At 35.4% G+C, this 20,392-nt stretch overlaps 1 protein-coding gene across 1 annotated transcript in view; it reads right to left on the minus strand.

Annotated features, from left to right (window-relative positions):
- The window catches only part of LRP1B (LDL receptor related protein 1B), a 2,198,408-nt gene that overhangs the window by 975,204 nt on the left and 1,202,812 nt on the right, over window positions 1-20,392 (minus strand). The window contains 3 exon segments of the mRNA XM_018062463.1: window positions 3,382-3,618; window positions 9,241-9,384; window positions 14,444-14,615. Coding sequence (XP_017917952.1) covers window positions 3,382-3,618; window positions 9,241-9,384; window positions 14,444-14,615 — 553 coding nt within the window.

Below are 20,392 nucleotides of genomic sequence, written 5' to 3' on the forward strand. Positions count from 1 at the left end.
ATAATCTTGCTCATTTATATGTTTATTTAATATCTATTTTTCACTACTTGGCTATCAACTAAATATGAAGCTTCAAACTATTTACTACAGCATTCCCATCACCTAGAACAGCACCTGGTTCAGAGAAGGCAGTCAATGAATATTTATTGACTGGACAAATAAATAAATCTAGTAATTAACTAAAAGAGATCAAGAGTATAAATGTTACCAGAATTTGGCAAAAGTAATGAAGAGTAAAACAAAATAAAGACTGGTAAATATTTTGTTCTTATAGAAAGTCTATTTTTTTTTAATCACAAATATGTCTTCATTTCATAGATATTTTCAATAATTATTGAGATATTTGCAAATGCCTCAAATGGATAAGTTTTGCTTTCTTACTCATTTAACTACGTACTGTTTTAATATACAACATTACACAAAGACTATAAGATATGTCACATTTATGTAGTTTTCAATAAAATAAGAGAAAAACAAAATCCAAAAAATGAATAAAGATATGTATTTTCCTTGAAGTGCTGTTTTTTTTTTCTTATATCCAAAGAATCTGAGCTTGTAGAGGATATGACCAAGATGTTTATGTTTGATGTAAAATCAGCAAAATCATGAAGCCTAATACTTCTAACTGTACAAATTTATCTAAGACTCAGAATTTCTATTAAGCTTACAAAATCATTTGTCAAACCAAGCATTAGTTCTCAGTCTTCAGGTTAGTTGGTAGAGAATCTAGTTAAATGAGTGAACACATACAGAACTTAACTTTTCTGATCCCAAGAATCACAAGTTGTCATTTGCCAAATGTAAGTTCTGTTCTGACATACTAATCTTGTAGCATAATGTCTATTATTATTCTCCTTACTGATAGGAAATAATATAAACTAACAAAAATTATATTAAGCTATACCTTCTCTAGGATTATTAAGATGCTAAATATATATTCAGGTATGACAATCAACAAAATGTTTTTATAACCTTTCTGCTGCCAATGCACCACTGTACAGAACATGCCTGGCAGTCAAACAGCTACTTGAATTGACCTCTGTTGCTATGGTAGAATATACAAAACTCCAATGTCACTGAGAAGATATGGTTATCAAAGTTAGAGCTGTTAGCTGGAACATTCATTCATAGCACAGGAACTGACACTTTTTGAAAAGAAACCAAGAATCCTCTATATTACATTTCAGTCCCTCATAAAAATGTCTAGGTCAAAGTGAGAGCAATCCAAATGCATGTACTTCAAATATGTAAGTTCATTGTCCTTCTAAAATTGTCAGGTTCCTATTGTCTGTTATTGCATTTCAGAGAAAAGTAGGCAGACAGCCTCTGCCTCGTTCAATTTAGAGTAAAAATCTTGACTCTAATTAGACACTCCTTGGTGTTTAAGTCTTGGTAAATTTATATTGCCTTAATCAGTAAACAATAACAAAGACAAAAACAAGGATATTCTTCATTTTAGGACTTCATTTGTCACTTGCAGAAGGTATAGCTTTTATCATTAAAGGTTTGGGTTAAAGTGAACATGCAGTGAATGAATCATCTTCTTAGGCTGCCCCCAATTCCTCTATAAGACAGGAGACACCACCATTCATTACCACTCATGCTATGAATAATTTTAGTCTATTTCTCTACTTTTTCTCTACTTTTCTCTTCCACTATCTGATTCACTCTACTCCACTACCACACTGATTCTCCAAAATATCTTTCATTCACATTATTCCTTGGCTAAAAATTATTTCCTCTTACTCCTTCAGGATTCTATCCAAACCCTTTCACCTCACCTTTAAGGCTTCTGATATCACCACCTTTTGGGATCCACAGCTGCTCTGTCATCATTACTTGTAAATTAAAACTATACTAGTGACCTATTTAATGTTCTTCTCATCCTCTTTCTTATGTCTTTTGGTGTTTTGTTTTGTTTTCTCATGGAATTCCTGATGCTAAAGTATCCTCCACTCCCCTTTGATATTCTTCCTTTAAGCTCTAGATCAAATACCACTTTCTTCAAAAGAAGTTCTCGGAGAATCCCCACGTAAAGACAACTCTGGGATTTCTCCCATGGTCCGGTGGTTAAGAATGAGCCTTGCAATTCGGGGGATGCAAGTTTGATTCCTGGTGAACGACTATGATCCCACATGTCGGGAAGCAACTACTGAGTCTGCATGCCTCTGTGCCACAACTGGAGAGTCCTGTGTGCACCGCAGTGAAAGATCTCATATGTTCAATAAAGATTCCATGTGCCACAACTAAGGCCAAATGCAGCCAAATTTTTTAAAAAATACATACGTTTAAAAAAAAATTCTTGAAAAAAAAGATATCTCTTACTTCCTGTGTATTAAAGACATTCTCCATTAATCATGCATCTCTTTGGGCCTGCTCTGAACTTGTTAAATTAAATGCTACAAAGTCTTTATATTTTGGAGATGCTTATATTATCTCCAAAGGTAGATTATGAACTCCTTGAAGACAGTAGCCATTTCTTAACATTTGTTTTATCTCCTCGGATAGCTAGTACAGTGTCCTTCATATAATAAGCATATGATTAATGTCCTTAAATTAAGCAGTTTTTAAATATTTGAGAAGTAAGCAAACTGTATATGTGAGGAAACAGGTCCAGAATCATTAGCAACATGCCTAAAGGTAACTAGCTGTCAAAGATATAGTGTGCCTCATTATTACAGATGTTTTCTGCTCATATAAAAGTTATATAATTTTGTTAATTGGTTGGTTGTTCTAAGCCAAGCAATTTATGAAACTCACTGATTTTGATAAAGTATATGCACATATACTTATATATATGCAATAACATATGTATTTATAATATAAATAGATATAAAAATTTCTCTGCAGATAATTGGACATTTCAAGAGTAACTCTAAAGAACTCAATATGCAATGTCTTATAAAATAAAAAACAATATGCAAGAATTGTGATGACAATGGGGACATTGATATTTTTAATGCACTTTGAGCAACATGACCAATATCCTAGTAAGAATCAAATATTAAAGAGTCTCTGATGTCCTGTTAAATCTTATGTTCTACTGTATAGCATTGTAAACATAAAAGTGTAAATCTACATTTCCCATGAAGGTGGATACAGTGCTCAATTTAATTCCCATAATATTTAAAGCATAGAGGACAATTGCAATTCTATTTTACAATGAAAGTTTTAATAAGCTGATATGTGGAAAAAGCATTAGAAATATTAGTACTAAAGAAAATGAAATTAACAAATATTTTTAAATCAACAGTCACTTGGGTTCTTCTTAAATTTAACCCAAACCTTAAATGTCTGTCTGGGTTGACAGACATTAGATTATCCATTTAAAATGCTTTGTCTGTGGGCAGTCTGAAATCTGTGTTACGCATTGTCACTTACCATCTTTCAGGATGGTTTCTCGCTCTGTGCCATCTATTTTCTGCCGGCCAATTAGGAAACTGGTGGTGTCAGCAAAGTAGATATAACTGGTTTCTGCATGAAAATCTAAAGCACGTGGGTTTACCAGATTCTCTATGGGGATCATGTATTCATCAGCTATTTTGGTATTCAAGTCCATTCCTCTAACAATTCCTGGGCGTCCTTTCCCATAAAAGAGGAACAATTCATTCTTTGGTCCTGCAGAAGAAAGATTACAAACATAAACACTGATGCTGCCTAATCTTCTTTAAAATGCATAATGCCACTGTTTAATTAACTGGCATAATTAGTGTTTTTTAAATTCAATACCAAAACTTAAACCCTAAAATATGCCAAATGTATCTTGACGTAAGAAGGCCAGCCAGCTAATTGTACTACTTTAATTCAAACAGAAAGTACTTCCATGAATAGGTTATATTAAGTTAATTATTCTTTTGTCTGTAACTGTCTATATAGCAAAAACATGATAAACAATTGATAACTTGTAACTGTAAAATGGACATTTATGGAAACATCCAGCACATTTAATTTTACAACTCATTACAACCTATCTAACACATCTGTAGATACTAACTGTAGCATTCATTATTTTTGACAATGCTGAAAACTTCAGAATATTTAAAACATGCCCCCTACTCAGAATTTGCATTGTAGACTGACAAGGGAAGCAAAAATAATCACACACTATCACATAACTTGCACCGAATATATTAGTTTGTTTGAACATGTGGTTTATTTCTTTAAGAAATGAAATCAAATGCCAGTTACAGCATCACTTTCTCTTCCATATCTTAATTAGAACTTTAGAGGTTAATGCTGTCTGCCAGTAAACTGACATACAACACAGCCTTTATCAAAAACTAAAGAAAACAAAATCTGCGTCCTGGGTTAAAATGCCAGGATCAAGGAAGTTTTTTCTAGAGAATGAATGAACTTATTTTGACGTTTATATGAAACTACACACAAGGCTCTCCTATTGCTAGGGCACATTATACTTAGTTTAGTTATATAATTTGAAGGGAAAATTTCATACAGAAAGGAAAACATAGCAAGTTTCATTAAAACTGAGGATACATAAGACTATTATATTTGGATAAATATATCATAAATGTGATTCCTATTAACTTAACTACATTATTAAAATTTGGAGGAAAAAAAACAAAGTAATTACTCATAAACACACCTTCCATGTAAACTCTATTATCATTTTATATATTGTCTCTTATTTTCTTTCAAAATTAGTGTAAATGAATATAGTGCTGTGCTTAGTTGCTCAGTCATGTCTGACTCTTTGCGACCCCATGGACTGTAGCCCACCAGGCTCCTCTGTCCATGGGGATTATTCAGGCAAGAAAAATGGAGTGGGCTGCCATGCCCTCCTCCAGGGATCTTCCCAACCCAGGGATCGAACCCAGGTCTTGCACACTATAGGTGGATTCTTTACCATCAGAGCCACCAGGGAAGCCCATATTAAATATATAGTAATATATAATTGTAATATTTAAAGAATAAAAATAAAACATATCTCATGTACCTAGCACAGATCTTAAGAATATCTCCAGGATGTTAGAATGCATATACATGTCCCAAATCTATTCCCTTCCATCCCAGAAACAACCAATTTCTCTGGTAATATACAATAATATGGTTATTGTGTTTATTATATAATTTTTAGAAGTTTTGGCACATACGTTGTTTGTATTTCTCAACAGTAGATTGCTTGACTTTTGCATGTTTGAACTGCATGTGTGCTATGAGTTGATTTTATTCTTATTGTATACTTGATATTCATTTCTGCTTGTTATAGTTCTTATTCATTCATTTTCATGGATATATTATATGCCTCCGTGTGACTATTTTAAATTTATCTAGCTATTTTCCTAATGTACATTAGTAAGAAGAGGATACTTTTGCATTCTGTTTTTATTACTAAATCTTAGCATTAAAATATATCCTATGTTGATCCATTATTTTAAGTCTTAACATTTCTTAAGTATAGTCAGTCTAATATATGATAATTTGTCAAATTATTCCTCAGTTGATTTTATCTTCCTCTTATAATAACACTTAGATATGCATTTTTTCAACCTGATATTTTATGTATTTTCTTAGATGATCCCTTAGGATATATTTCCAAAACTGGAATTACTGGTTGAATAATATTAACAGCCCTCTTCTTCCTCATTACTCTTACAACCACTCAGTGTTTACCTACTTTTTATTTTTTAAAAACAATATCATTGTACACTATTAAAAAGTAAATTCATCTGAAAATTAACATTCCTGTTCATTTCCTACCAACATCATATACATACTTTATTTTTTAAACCGGATCTTAACTATACATTTTAGCACTTAAAAAAATTTAACAATATTTTTTTCTGTTATTAAAAGATCTTCAAAACATTCTTTTCAGTGGCAGTATCATGTTAGAGGCAGTATCAATGGCAGTATATTGTTAGTGAGGCAATATAATATAGTCAGCTCCTTACCTATTGTAGGATATTTAGATGGTTTCTGGGGTTTTGTTATCATACATGCATTTACAGTGGATTTCTTTAGTCAAAAGTAGATGCTAAAGGATGTTATCAGTTTTGTGTCTTTTGTATGTATTATCAAACATCTTTCCAAAAGTGATATCAATTTATAATATATAATATAGTATATTATATATAGATTTTTCAGTTCTATTAGTAATGCATAAGAAAACTGGTTTCTCAATACTCATTTTTGCTAACATTTATTTCTTCTAACCTATATTTATTTTTAATTGATGCTTTAATTAGTAATCGGTAGACCTCATCAGTTTAATACATGTGTACGTGTGCATGCATATTTTAAACAAGAATGGTAAGTTTTCCCATTGTTTTATTCAGTTTTTTTTTTCAATCATTGGGTACCTTAACTTTCTTCTAATGTGTTTTCTTCTATTATAGACAATTGAAAACTAAAAATTACACTCCACAGACACTAATATAGCCATGGCTCTGATTTTTATTTAAGTACCTAAATCAAAGTTAAGTTAGTACAAGATATACTAACTCGAGTTTGGAATATGAAAATGAGACCATCTTTGGCTGCTTCTGCTGGTATTCATCTAATGGGTAAACTGAATTTTTCCACATTAATCTTCTATTGTGTATATCAAGCGGCAAGGAAAAAGGCATCTTTTGATTGTGCTTTGTTTTGTTTGCCAGTATATTTAATTTCTGAAGCTAATAGTTATGTTGCAAACTTCTTAATCAGTAGAACTCAGCTAAAATTGTGTTTTTGAAGTTATCATTGCCATTTGTGGCCTCCTGATACCCTAGCTTCTGACGGTAGGGTAGGTGTTTCAGCTTAAACCAGGCTAATCTGTGATGGCTATGAAAGGAAAATTCCTGAGTCAGTCTAGATGCTGCTGCTTCAGGCACCTCAATGACTTTTTAAGTACCTATCTATTTGTGTTTGATCCTTTCTGCTTAAAATAGGTATTGTTTCTGTTAATTTAAATGTTAATTTAATTTACCTTGATTGAGGGCTTCCCAGGAGCACTAGTGATAAAGAATGTACCTGCCAATTCAGGAGACATAAGGATGCTGTTGGATTCCTGAGTTGGAAAGATCCCTTGAAGGAGGAAATGGCAGTATTCTTGCCTGGAAAATCCCATGGACAGAGGAGCCGGGAGAGCTTTACAGTCCAGAGTCACAGAGTCGAGCCTGACTGAAGCGGCTTAACACGCACGCAGGTACTCTGACTGATCACTCTGTTAGAGACAACTGAAGCTTATGAAGCTCTGCTCTTAAATTTTCCCTCCAAGCACGTATGCATGTAAAGTTGGGTTAGTACTCAGGGTGTACTAGCTTGAGTTTGGAATGTGGAAATGAAACCGCCTTTTGCTGCTTCTGCTGATATACATACACCTAGTGGTCGGAGAAGGCAATGGCACCCCACTCCAGTACTCTTGCCTGGAAAATCCCATGGATGGAGGAGCCTGGTGGGCTGCAGTCCATGGCGTCGCTAAGAGTCGGACATGACTGAGCGACTTCACTTTCACTTTTCACCTTCATGCATTGGAGAAGGAAATGGCAACCCACCCCAGTGTTCTTGCCTGGAGAATCCCAGGGACGGGGGACCCTGGTGGGCTGCCGTCTATGGGGTCGCACAGAGATGGACACAACTGAAGCGACTTAGCAGCAGTAGCAGTGGTGGAGAAACAAATTTTCCACATCCCTCTTTTTCTTTTGTGTATGTCAAGAGGAAAGGAAGAGGGTCTTTTTGTTTGGTTTGCCCGTATAACAAACATGTATATTCACACCTACACGTGCACATAGAGAAAGGGACGACAGAGGATGAGATGGCTGGACGGCATCTCTGACTCAATGGACGCGAGTCTGAGTGAACTCCGGGAGTTGGTGATAGACAGGGAGCCCTGGCGTGCTGCAATTCATGGGGTCGCAAAGAGTCGGACATGACTGAGCGACTGAACTGAACTGAACTGAACTGAAGTGTGCATGTTTATATTTTTGTATGACATGCCATCACTTTCCAAGTGGTAACCAGAATGCCTTAAAGTCTGGTTACACACACACACACACACACACACACACACACACACACACACACATACATCTCCTATCCTGAGGCTTCTGACACAGTGTCCTCAATTATCTAGAAGACTTTTTGAACATCAGAGTTGGTGTCTCTATAATATTCCTAGCATTTGCTACAAAGTTAGAAAATTTAAAACAGTACAAAAATGCATATATTTTATCACAGTTAAGCCTTTTGAGTTCTTAATTTAAAAGTACTTATGCTATGAATTCTAACCACTTAGATTTAAAATTAAAATAAATTTAGAGGTCTCATCTCACCATCTTTATCAAGTCAATGGCAAAAAGGTAAAAGAGATGGAAGAACAGTGACCACAGAAAGAGAGCACAGAAAGAAAAAAAAGGTCATGATGAAAGAGATAAATATTAAAAAGTATGGTTTTGGGGAAACATTTAAAGACTGTTAATCTCAACATGGATAGCATTTCTATGAGGGATATTATTATATCTGATTATGAAGACCTTAATTATACTTGTGTAAAATTTAAACTTAACAAAACTTAAGAACAATTAAATATATACTGTAAAAAGCAGACATCATAACCTTAAAAATTATGGTATTTGGGAAACAGACTGATAGTCTCGACATGGATACCATCTCTATGAGGAACATTAATACTATATCTGATTATGAACAATTAAGAACAATGAAATTTTTGGCATATATGAGAAATAAAACAAAGGTCTACCTACTAGAAAGCTTTTCAACAAAATTATTAAAAGAGTGATATTTAATTAGTATAGCTCTGGTTACATGGAAAATGAACTAATAAAATAAAATTCACCCCCCAATGCTGGTAAGGTGAAGTATTACTTTATGTGGATTTCTATTGGACTAAACAACACACCTATTATTAGAAGCAGCATCTTGGTTCAGAAAAGAGAAAATCTGACCAACCAATGACTGAGGCTCATTAGATCACAAGCATTTTTTAGGTGATTAAGGAAAGGATTTCCTAAAAATCTTCCCTAAAGTATGTTTCCCAAAGATCCATAAATTTAGTGACTCTACAGTCCAATTAGCTTTCTAATTCACATTACCATGCACATACAAAAGAAAAAAATAAACCTAAATATTGATTTTGAGAAAATTGGCTGGTATACATTTCACAGCGAATTTGACCTGGTGATAGCTCACATTTAGCTGACGTTGATGCTCCTAATTAATACTAAGAATCCTACTCTGAAGCATTAGCTGCTGGCAAATGTTTGATTTTCAATAACATACTTTTGCATGATCTGCCATCACTTCCCAAGTTGAAGCCAGTCCTGCAGCGACAGGTCCGTGTTTTGTAACTGCTGCTGAGCAGACAGATGTGTGAACATCCCCCTGGCATTCCATATGGATCCACTTCACACGCATGGCTTCTGACTACAACAAATGAAAAACAGCATGCTTGAAATTCTCCAAAGGAGATATAATTACATGCATCAGTATGTTGAAACTTTGACAGCACAGAAGAGGGAATTCTAGAAAAAAAAATCTATCTACTCAACTATATCATATCATAATCAATTGGAAAAGAGTTTAAACCCCATGGAAGGTAGGGATTTGCCCAAATACTCCTAAGGCTACCTTTAAAAAAAATTGTAAGAGGTAAAATGCTTTTATATTAATCTAACCTGTGAACATGCAAACCAAATAAAAGTAACATGATTTTTTGGTACATGTTTATCACACTTAAAAAAAAAAAATTTCTGTGACAAACACAAAAATATACTGCTAAAATATCCCAGGTTTGTAGTTAAAGCAGAAAAGGATTTCTTCTGAAATAATCTACTATTAGACTTAGTGACTGACTTACTGACACCACAAAGTGTCTGACTCTTTGCAAGCCCATGTACTATAGCACACCAGGCTTCACTGTCCATCAGCAACTCCTGGAGCTTGCTCAAACACATGTTCATTGAGTCGGTGATGCCATCCAACCATCTTATCCTCTGTGGTCCCCTTCTCCTCCTGCCTTCAATCTTTCCCAGTATTAGGGTCTTTTCAAATGAGTCAGTTCTTAGCATCAGGTGGCCAAGTATTAGAATTTCAGCATTAGCATCATTCCTTCCAATGAATATTCAGGACTGATTTCCTTTAGGATTGACTGGTTTGATCTGCTTGCAGTCCAAGACTCTCAAGTGTCTTCTCCAACAAACAGTGCAAAAGAATTAAATTTTCAATGCTCAGCTTTCCTTGTGGTCCAACTCTCACATCCATACATGACTACTGGAAAAACCATAGCTTTGACTAGATGGACCCTTATCAGCAAAGTAATGTCTCTGCTTTTTAATATGCTGTCTATATTTGTCATAACTTTTCTTCCAAGGAGCAAGTATCTTTTAATTTCACAGCTGCTGTAACCATCTGCCATGATTTTGAAGTGCAAAAAAAAAAAAAAAAGTCTCTCACTGTTTCTATTGTTTTCCCATTTATTTGCCACTAAGTGATGGGACCAGATGCCATGATCTTGGTCTTTTTAATGTTGAGTTTTAAGCCAACTTTTTCACTCTCCTCTTTCACTTTCAAGAGGCTCTTCAGTTCCTCTTCACTTTCTGCTGTAAGGGTGGTGTCATCTGAGTATTTGAGGTTATCGATATTTCTCCCAGCAATCTTGATTCCAGCTTGTGTTTCATCCAGTCCTGCATTTCGTATGATGTACTTTACATAGAAGTTAAATAAGCAGGGTGACAATACACAGTCTTGATGTACTCTTTCTGGTTCTGTTACTTCTTGACCTACATACAGACTTCTCAGGGGGCAGGTCAGATGGTCTGATATTCCCATCTCTTTAAAAAATTTCCACAGTTTATTATGGAAACTCACTTCAGTATTCTTGCCTGCAAAATCCCATGGACAGAGGAGCCTGGTGGGCTACAGTTCATGGGATTGCAAAGAGTTGGACACAACTGAATGACTAAGCACACAAGCACACTAAACTAGAATAAATGTAATTCAGCGATAACCTTTATTGAGAAGTGCTGAATTTTTTTTTCAATTTTGTATTCATTGTCATTTGGAGAACCCTCCCACACATGAATTGTGTGTGTGTGTGTGTGTGCATAGTAACTGTTAAAGGAGAAGGTTGAGTTTGCATGTAGGTATTATGGAATAGTAGAATATTTCATGGGTGTAGAAATTAGAGAAAAACAAAACAAAAAAATAGGAAAAGCACTAGGTGGAGAAGATAAGAAAAAGAAACAGGTCAAAGAGAAAAGGAATAAAATCAGTAAGATTTTTATATGATTATAAGTACATTTCTTTTTAATCACCACTTGGAATTGTGATGAATAATATGATAATTTTCTTCTAATATTAAAACTTATGTGTTTTTGAAAACTATGCTATGCTTTTTATGTTCCACATTCTCTAAATGAAAAGATAGCTGAAGTGTAGTTTAAATATCTATTTTGCCCAAAAGCATTCACTGCAGATGGTGACTGCAGCCATGAAATTAAAAGACGCTTACTCCTTGGAAGAAAAGTTATGACCAACCTAGATAGCATATTCAAAAGCAGAGACATTACTTTGCCGACTAAGGTCCATCTAGTCAAGTCTATGGTTTTTCCTGTGGTCATGTATGGATGTGAGAGTTGGACTGTGAAGAAGGCTGAGCACCGAAGAATTGATGCTTTTGAAGTGTGGTGTTGGAGAAGACTCTTGAGAGTCCCTTGGACTGCAAGGAGATCCAGCCAGTCCATTCTGAAGGAGATCAGCGCTGGGATTTCTTTGGAAGGAATGATGCTAAAGCTGAAACTCCAGTACTTTGGTCACCTCATGCGAAGAGTTGACTCATTGGAAAAGACTCTGATGCTGGGAGGGATTAAGGGCAGGAGGAGATGGGGATGATCAAGGATGAGTTGGCTGGATGGCATCACGGACTTGATGGATGTGAGTCTGAGTGAACTTGGGGAGTTGGTGATGGACAGGGAGGCCTGGCCTGCTGCGATTCATGGGGTCACAAAGAGTCAGACACGACTGAGTGACTGAACTGAGTTGATTGCTTTTACTTTCCAATCTCACCCCATTTCTACACTAGAGAACAATTTTTGTTAATTAGCAAGTCTGCATTTTAACTTTCTTCACTACTTTTTCTCTGTCCTTTGGATCATGCCCATCAGCATATAAATCTGCCATTGCTTCTGCATCTCGGAGGGAAAATACTACTTTTAATCTTAATTCTCCAAGCAATCCTTCAATCAGCTCCCCATTTCCCTGCTTCATCTAATATCAATACTTTTCAAAGTTATCCATGCTCATTTTGTACAATTTATTTCTTTCCTTTCTCAGATCCATTCTAACCAGACATTCTCCTCACCACAAAATTGCACTTGTCAGATCCCTACGAGCTTCACACTGTTGACTATTGAATCCAATGGCCAATCTATAGTTACTTCCTTGGTGATCACATCCATTTTACTTTCTTTTAAAAGGAAAAAAAATGTCATCTATATGCCAATGATGCTCAATTGCTATGTCTAGCTAGGATTTTCCCCTGATATCCAGTCTTGTATATTCAAATAGCTTCTTGATATCTCCTCCTGAATTTATGATAGGCATTCAAAATAATATGTGAATATATATATATATATATATATATCTTATTTGCACCCAATTTGCTCCAAACTTAGTTTTCCTAAATCTCAAAAATAACTTGGTTATTCCAATTACTCAGCCCAACACATTGTCATCACCTTTGTTTCTCTTTTAAATGTGCAACTCGTATCAAATTCATCAGGAATCCTGTTGGTTATACTTTCAAATATATCCTCAGTCTACTTTTCACCACCTTCATTGCTACCATCTTAGTCCAATCCACCGTCATCTCTAACCTTCCATCTTTGTTCCCCATAGCCTACTGTCAACATAGCAATCCTACTGGTTTCTTTAAAAAGTAAGTCAGGTTTTGAGACTCCTCTATGTAAGGCTTCCTAAGGACTATCCATGTCATGCAAAGTATAAGCAAACTTTTTTATAACTGTCTGTGGGGCCCTACTAGTTACTGTTCCTCATTTTTCCAACTTAATTGCCTGCTTCTCTTCCTTGTGTTTGCTCTGCTTCAGACATATGGGTCTCCTTACTGCTCACTGAACTATCCACTATCCAAGCATGCTCTTCTTCATTGAAGCTCCAATACTTTGGCCACCTGATGTGAAGAACTGACTCTCTGGAAAAGACCCGATGCTGGGAAAGATTGACAGCAGGAGGAGAAGGGGACCACAGAGGATAAGATGGTTGGATGGCATCACCAACTGGATGGACGTGAATTTAAGCAAGCTCCGGGAATTGGTGATGGACAGGGAAGCCTGGGGTACTGCAACCCATGGGGTCACAAAAAGTTTGACACAGCTGAGCTGACTGATTTTTCTACCTGTCTCTCTCCTTTAATTACTCCAAGTCTTCATGCAATTTTATCTTTCAATGAGATTTCCTATGATCATTAAATATAAAATTGTAAACTAATCTTATTCATGACACTCATCTACTTTCTCTCTCCATAGCACTTATTATCTTTTAATATAATAATTTACTTACTTTAAAAGAAAAACATGATATATTTTTTACAACAATGCAAATCTTATAAGGGAAATAATGTTTTAGTATGTTTTACTCAGCTATATTCTCAATGTATGTAGAATAGTTTGTGGCACATAGTATTAATAAATGATCAAAAAATAATTGGTAAATTAATAAGACCAAATTTAAACCTTTGAAAAGGTTATCTACAGAATCCCAAGTCTGAATTTCCTATAAACATATGTTTAACAATACTTTGTCTAAACTGAATTTATATTAATAGATAAATAATTCTAAATTAGTTTTAATTTGAAGCACAAAAAGATAATGAAAATTTGGGTGGTAGTTTTGTATGTTACATTATTCTCTATATAATTGAGCCTACATTGTATTGAACAAGCATCATTAACCTACAATGCAAAATAATTTTTCAGGGATACTTAGCAATGTTGCAGCCTTCTTGGTAAAAATTTTTTTCAATTAACATGTGTTAATAAATGGTTGGGAAGTTAAGTCAAGAGATACCCCCCAAGTTACTGCAATAAAAAATAGACAGATACTGCAAGAAAGTCACCTGACTTGAAGTTTGTCTTCCAGAATGATATACAAAAAAAAAAAAAATCTCTAGCATCTCAGCATCTGAGTTTTCTGTGTACATACATCAAGAGTGAAAGTTCCTTCCTGAATTTAAACCTAGCCATCATTTCAATTATATGGCTGTAGAAATGATCCACTAGGAACTGAACAATTTGTCATTTAGACTTTGGAAGGGAGCTCTATTATATTTTATCATGCAGACATGTACATTTTTGCTATCAAAACAGAGAATTTATGGCTCACCCATTTTGACACCACACAAAGGCATGAGTCATATCCCCATTCAGTTCACCATTATGAAGGCTATGAAGAAGTCTTGGAATCTTACCTGTTGGTTGAGTTCTTTTTTGATAGATTCTGATTGCTCTAGCATTTTCCATTTTAATTAAAGAATGAATATCACTACCATTAAATCGGTTTATCCTTATGATGTTGAAGTTATCAGAATCAGTTGCATATAAGTAGTCTTCAAACACAGTTATACCATACAGATGTTTGACCTATAAAAGGATGCAAAAATAACTGTGATTTTTTAATTATGTTGCTTTCAACTTGAAAGAAAAAAAATAACAATTGCTTTTACTACTGTGGAAAACCCCCATAATAGGAGAGTCATGAGCATATTATCATTCATTTTCTCTCAAAGAATTCAACATTTCAGTAATATAAATTTTTTCTATGAAAATAATACATTATGCAGTAGTAGATAAAGCAGTTTCAAATGTACGGGGAGAATTGTATTCATGTTTCATTCAGTGCAGTTCAGTTGCTCAGTCCTTTGAAATCCCATGGACTGCAGCACATCAGGCTTCTCTGTCCATCAGCAACTCCTGGAGCTTACTCAAACTCATGTCCATAGAGCTGGTGATGCCATCCAACCATCTCATGTCATTCCCTTCTCCTCCAGCCCTGAATCTTTCCTAACATCAGGGTCTCTTCAAACAACTCAGTTCTTCACATCAGATGGTGAAAGTATTGGAGTTTCAGCATCAGTCCTTCCAATGAACGTTCAGGACTGATTTCCTTTAGGATGGACTGGTTAGATATTCTCACAGTCCAAGGGACTCTCAAGAGTCTTCTCCAACACCACAGTTCAAAAGCATTAATTCTTTGGTGCTCAGCTTTCTTTATAGTCCAACTCTCACATCCATACATGACTCCTGGAAAAACCATAGCTTTGACTAGATGGGCCTTTTTGGCAAAGTGACATCTCTGCTTTTTAATATGATGTCTAAGTTGGTCATAGCTTTTCTTCCAAGGAGCAAGCATCTTTTAATTTTATGGCTGCAGTCACCATCTGTAATGATTTTGAAGCCCTAAAAATAAAGTCTCTCACTGATTCCATTGTTTCCCCATCTATTTGCCATGAAATGATGGGACCAGATGCCATGAGCTTAGTTTTCTGAATGAGTTTGAAGCCAACTTTTCACTCTCGTCTTTCACCTTCTTCAAGAGGCTCTTTAGTTCTTCTTCACTTTCTGCCATAAGCATGGTGTTATCTGCATATCTGAGGTTATTGATATTTCTCCCGAAAATCTTGATTCCAGCTTGTGCTTCATCCAGTCTGGCATTTCTCATGATGGACTCTGCATATAAGTTAAATAAGCAGGGTAACAATATACAGTCTTGACATACTCCTTTCCTGATTTGGAACCAGTCTGTGTTCCATGTCCAGTAAAAACTGTTGCTTCCTGACCTGCATACATATTTCTCAGGAGGCAGGTCATGTGGTCTGGTATTTCCAACTCTTGAAGAATTTTCCACAGTCTGTTGTGATCCACATGGGCAAAGGCTTTGACATAGTCAATAAAGTAGAAATGGATGTTTTTCTGGAACTCTCTTGCTTTTTTGATGATCCAACAAATGTTGGAAATTTCATCTCTGGTTCCTCTGCCTTTCCTAAAACCAATTGAACAGCTGGAAGTTCATGGTTCACATACTGTGGAACCCTGGCTTGGAGGATTTTGAACATGTGAGATGAGTGCCATTGTGTAGCAGTTTGAGCATTCCTTGGCATTGCCTTTCTTTGGGATTGGAATGAAAACTAACCTTCTCCAGTCCTGTGGCCACTGCTGAGTTTTACACATTTGATGGCATATTGAGTGCAGCACTTTCACAGCATCATCTTTCAGGATTTGAAATAGCTCAACTAGAATTCCATCACCCCTACCAGCTTTGTTCATAGTGATGCTTCCTAAGGCCCACTTGACTTTGCATTCCAGGATGTCTGGCTCTAGGTGATTGATCACACTATCGTGATTATCCTGGTCATGAAGATCTTTTTTGTACAGTTCTTCTGTGTATTCTTGCCACCTCTTAATATCTTCTGCTTCTGTTGGGTCCATGCCATTTCTGTCCTTTATTGTGCCTATCTTTGCATGAAATGTTCCCTTGGTATTTTTAATTTTCTTGAAGAGATCTCTAGTCTTTCTTATTCTATTGTTTTTCTCTATTTCTTTGCATTGATCACTGAGGAAGGCTTTCTTATCTCTCTTTGCTATTTTTTAGAACTCTCATTCAAATAGGTTTATCTTTTTTTTTTCTCCTTTGCCTTTCACTTCTCTTCTTTTCACTGCTGTTTGTAAGACCTCCTCTGACAACCATTTTTCCTTTTTGCATTTATTTTTCTTGGGGATGGTCTTGATCACTGCCTCCTGTACAATGTCATGAACCTCTGTCCACAGTTCTTCAGGCACTCTATCTATCAGATTGAATACCTTAAATCTATTTGCCAATTTTACTGCATAATTGTAAAGGATTTTATTTAGGTCATACCTGAATGGTCTATTGGTTTTCACTACTTTCTTCATTTTAAGTCTGAATTTGGCAATAAGGAGTTCATGATCTGAGCCACAGTCAACTCCTGGTCTGGTTTTTGCTGACTGTATAGAGCTTCTCCATCTTTGGCTGCAGAAAATATAATCAGTCTGATTTTGGTTGACATCTGGTGATGTCCATGTGTATCAGCTTCTCTTGTGTTGTTGGAAAAGCGTGTTTGCTATGACCAGGGTATTATCTTTTCAAAACTCTTATTAGCCCTTGCCTTACTGCATTCTGTACTCCAAGACCAAATTTGCTGGTTACTCCAGGTATTTCTTCACTTCCTACTTTGCATCCCAGTTCCCTATAATGAAAAGGACATCTTTCGGGGGTATTATTTCCTGAAGGTCTTGTAGGTCTTCACAGAACCATTCAACTTCAGCTTCTTCAGCTCATCAACAGAAAATTGGATTAAAGATTTACTCAGCATGGCCCTGCCTATCAGAATAAGACCCAGTTTTCCCCTCAGTCAGTCTCTCCCATCAGAAAGCTTCAATAAGCCTCTTATATTATCCATCAGAGGGCACACAGAATGTAAACCACAATCACAGAAAACTAACCAATCTGATCACATGGACCACAGCCTTGTTTAATTCAGTGAAACCATGAGCCATGTTTTGTAGGGCCACCCAAGAAAAGGGTCATTGTGGAGAATTCTGACAAAATGTGGTCCCCTGGAGAAGGGAATGGCAAACCACTTCAGTATTCTTGTCTTAAGAACCCCATGTTTCAGGAAGAAAACATTTTCAGTAGCTACTTTCCAAAGGCCAGTGAGAATCAAACTTTCAAGCATATTCAATAATATGCTTATGCATTGTTACATAAAATTTGAGATATTTTTGTGGACCACTTATGTATATAATCATGGATATACATAATCTATAAAATCCTGGTTTTGCCTATGAAAGGACTGATGAGAAAGCACCTTTGAAAATCCCCTTTAAAAAATACAGGTTACACTACTATTCCCAGCATGGAAATTAATAAACAATGAAATCATATATTTAGAATAATTATAAATAATATGTCAGCATTCTCTACTCAGAAATTGCATTCTTTCTAAAGCCTATTTATAATGAACATGAAACTCTGTGATATGAAAGTAACAGTGTTTACTGTTCTCCATGACACTTCATAGTTAGCAGCATAACTTTCCTGCTTGGCAGATGTCTTAGGGAATAGACTTCTTGAATTGATGGAAAACTTCCAGTGAAGCAAAGAAAGAATGAGTATACTGATTTTCTCATACAACAGGGCACATGCTAGGTGCAAGGCCTTTGGGAATTCCTTGTATTATATTTAATTTAAAATGGTTCTGGACCAGGGTATAGTAGATCTGTCAATTGATTTGCTGTAGAGATTCTGATGAAAAAGCACTTGTCACTATTCTTTGGCATTATATTGCATTTTTAGTCCACTTTTTATTATAGATTTTTAGTTAAGAGAATTTGAGAAGTTATCCATGATTTATTATTAAAAAATTTATAGAACAAAATGACAAATATTTGTACTTAGGAAATCTTGCTAGTTCATTTGATTTGCTATCTTCCTAATGACTCTTCATTATAATTTCTGATCCTCTCATGTAAGATGTTGACTAAAAGAAGACTGGTTTTTCATACTGTTTTTGGACATATTTCAATTCTTCATGTCTAGGCAACAAATGAAAGATTAGAAATTAAGGGAAAGAATCATTCTATGTTAAAACTTCAGTAATCACTTTTTATGTTAGTATTAGTCCCCAGTAAGTGTCATAAGGTCCCCAGTAAGTGTCATAGGAGGGCTTCCCTCATAGCTCAGCGGGTAAATCATCTACCTGCAATGCAGGAGACCCAGATTTGATTCCTGGGTGGGGAAGATCCCCTGGAGAAGGAAATGGCAACCCACTCCAGTATTCTTGCCTGGAGAATCTCATGGACAGAGAGGAGCCTGGTGGGCTATAGTTCAGGGGGTCGCAAGACTTGGACATGACTTAGCTACTGAACCAAGTGTCATATAGGAAGGAATGTGTGTATTTATCAATAATATTTTCTGCATAACTGACATCATATTCACTATAAATATATATATAACTCAATTTTGATTTGGGCAATATGTTTTTCCTATAAAAGTTATAAACAAGCTAAAGCCTTCCACTAATTTCCATTATTTTATGCATGCTTTGCTCTAAGTGTGGGACCAACCATCTGGAAGTGTGCGGTCATGGCATACCCACACTGCTGTCTACTTAGTTGCCAATCCACAGTCTAAGAGAGAAAGCATGACTATAGAGGTGGCAGTTGATGAGGGTAGAAAATGTGTTCATACGATAAAGATCAAATTTTACTCTCTGCCTCCCTGCTTGCATTCAGAAGGATTTATTTACCATAAAGTACCTAAAGTGTTACTCTGCTTACAATCCCCAACAGAGGTGGGAGGAACTAGGTGTGGTATACAGGCCATTCTGATTACAGGACAAATTCTTACAAAATTTTATCTGCGTTGGAATACTTAGTGGCAGACTAAACATGTTTAGGGAACCAGCAAAACATAGGCAATAGAAATGGGGAAAAAAATGGATAATTAAAAACTTCAGACATTAAAAAAGAAAAAAGCCTTTTAAAAGTAGCCATGGGGAAGATCATTTGAATTCTTCATCCTGTTTCATGATGTGAAATTTCAATTATATATATGCCAAAGAAGGTACATCATAATCATTTCAGAGACTAGGTGCTCTAAGGTCACAACTAAAGATGGCGAAAGAAATCAAGATTTTGAGGGCAGTCGAAGGTGAGAGAAAAATAAGTGGCATCACTTCTAATATTGTACACTTTTTTTTAGACACCCAGATCAGATTAGTGCATTTGTTTATCTTCCAAGGAAGTGAAAATATTTCATTGTTAAATGCTGATTATAAAGGAAAAGTAACTTGACATGAAAATTACATAGTATTTGTACCTTGCATTATAGAAGAAAGCAAAGAAAGCCACTTATTGCAGTTCTATAGAATGAAAATTTCACATGAAATTAGTAAGATCAGTGAGATAAAATTGAATTTCAAAAGCATTCTAGTGAATAAGACAGCTCCACTTAGAGATCTTCTTCAATTGTTAACTGAATGTTATTTCCAAAACCTTGTAATTCAGCAAAGGAAAAAAAAACACAAATGAGAAAAAATTTGACCTTGGTGTCTTTCACAAAATTTTTATTCTGGGAAGTAAATATTTAAACACTTCAGAAGGCAAAGTATAATCCAACATATTAAAATAATAATAAGACTTCTGTGAGCCAGCATTTGCATTATTAGCTATATTGTCCTATTGTGCCACACAGGACAATCGATAGTTCAGGTTTTTACAAATGAAATACTTAAATTAGTTTTTAGTAAGTAGGTTATAACATCTGTCGTATTCTAATACTTTTCTTTCTTACTAGTGTGGGATTTCTGGTTGCATTGGCTGTTTTTGATTTATTTCTG

This window comes from Capra hircus, chromosome 2 (genome assembly GCF_001704415.2).
Source record: "Capra hircus breed San Clemente chromosome 2, ASM170441v1, whole genome shotgun sequence".
NCBI lineage: Eukaryota > Metazoa > Chordata > Mammalia > Artiodactyla > Bovidae > Capra > Capra hircus.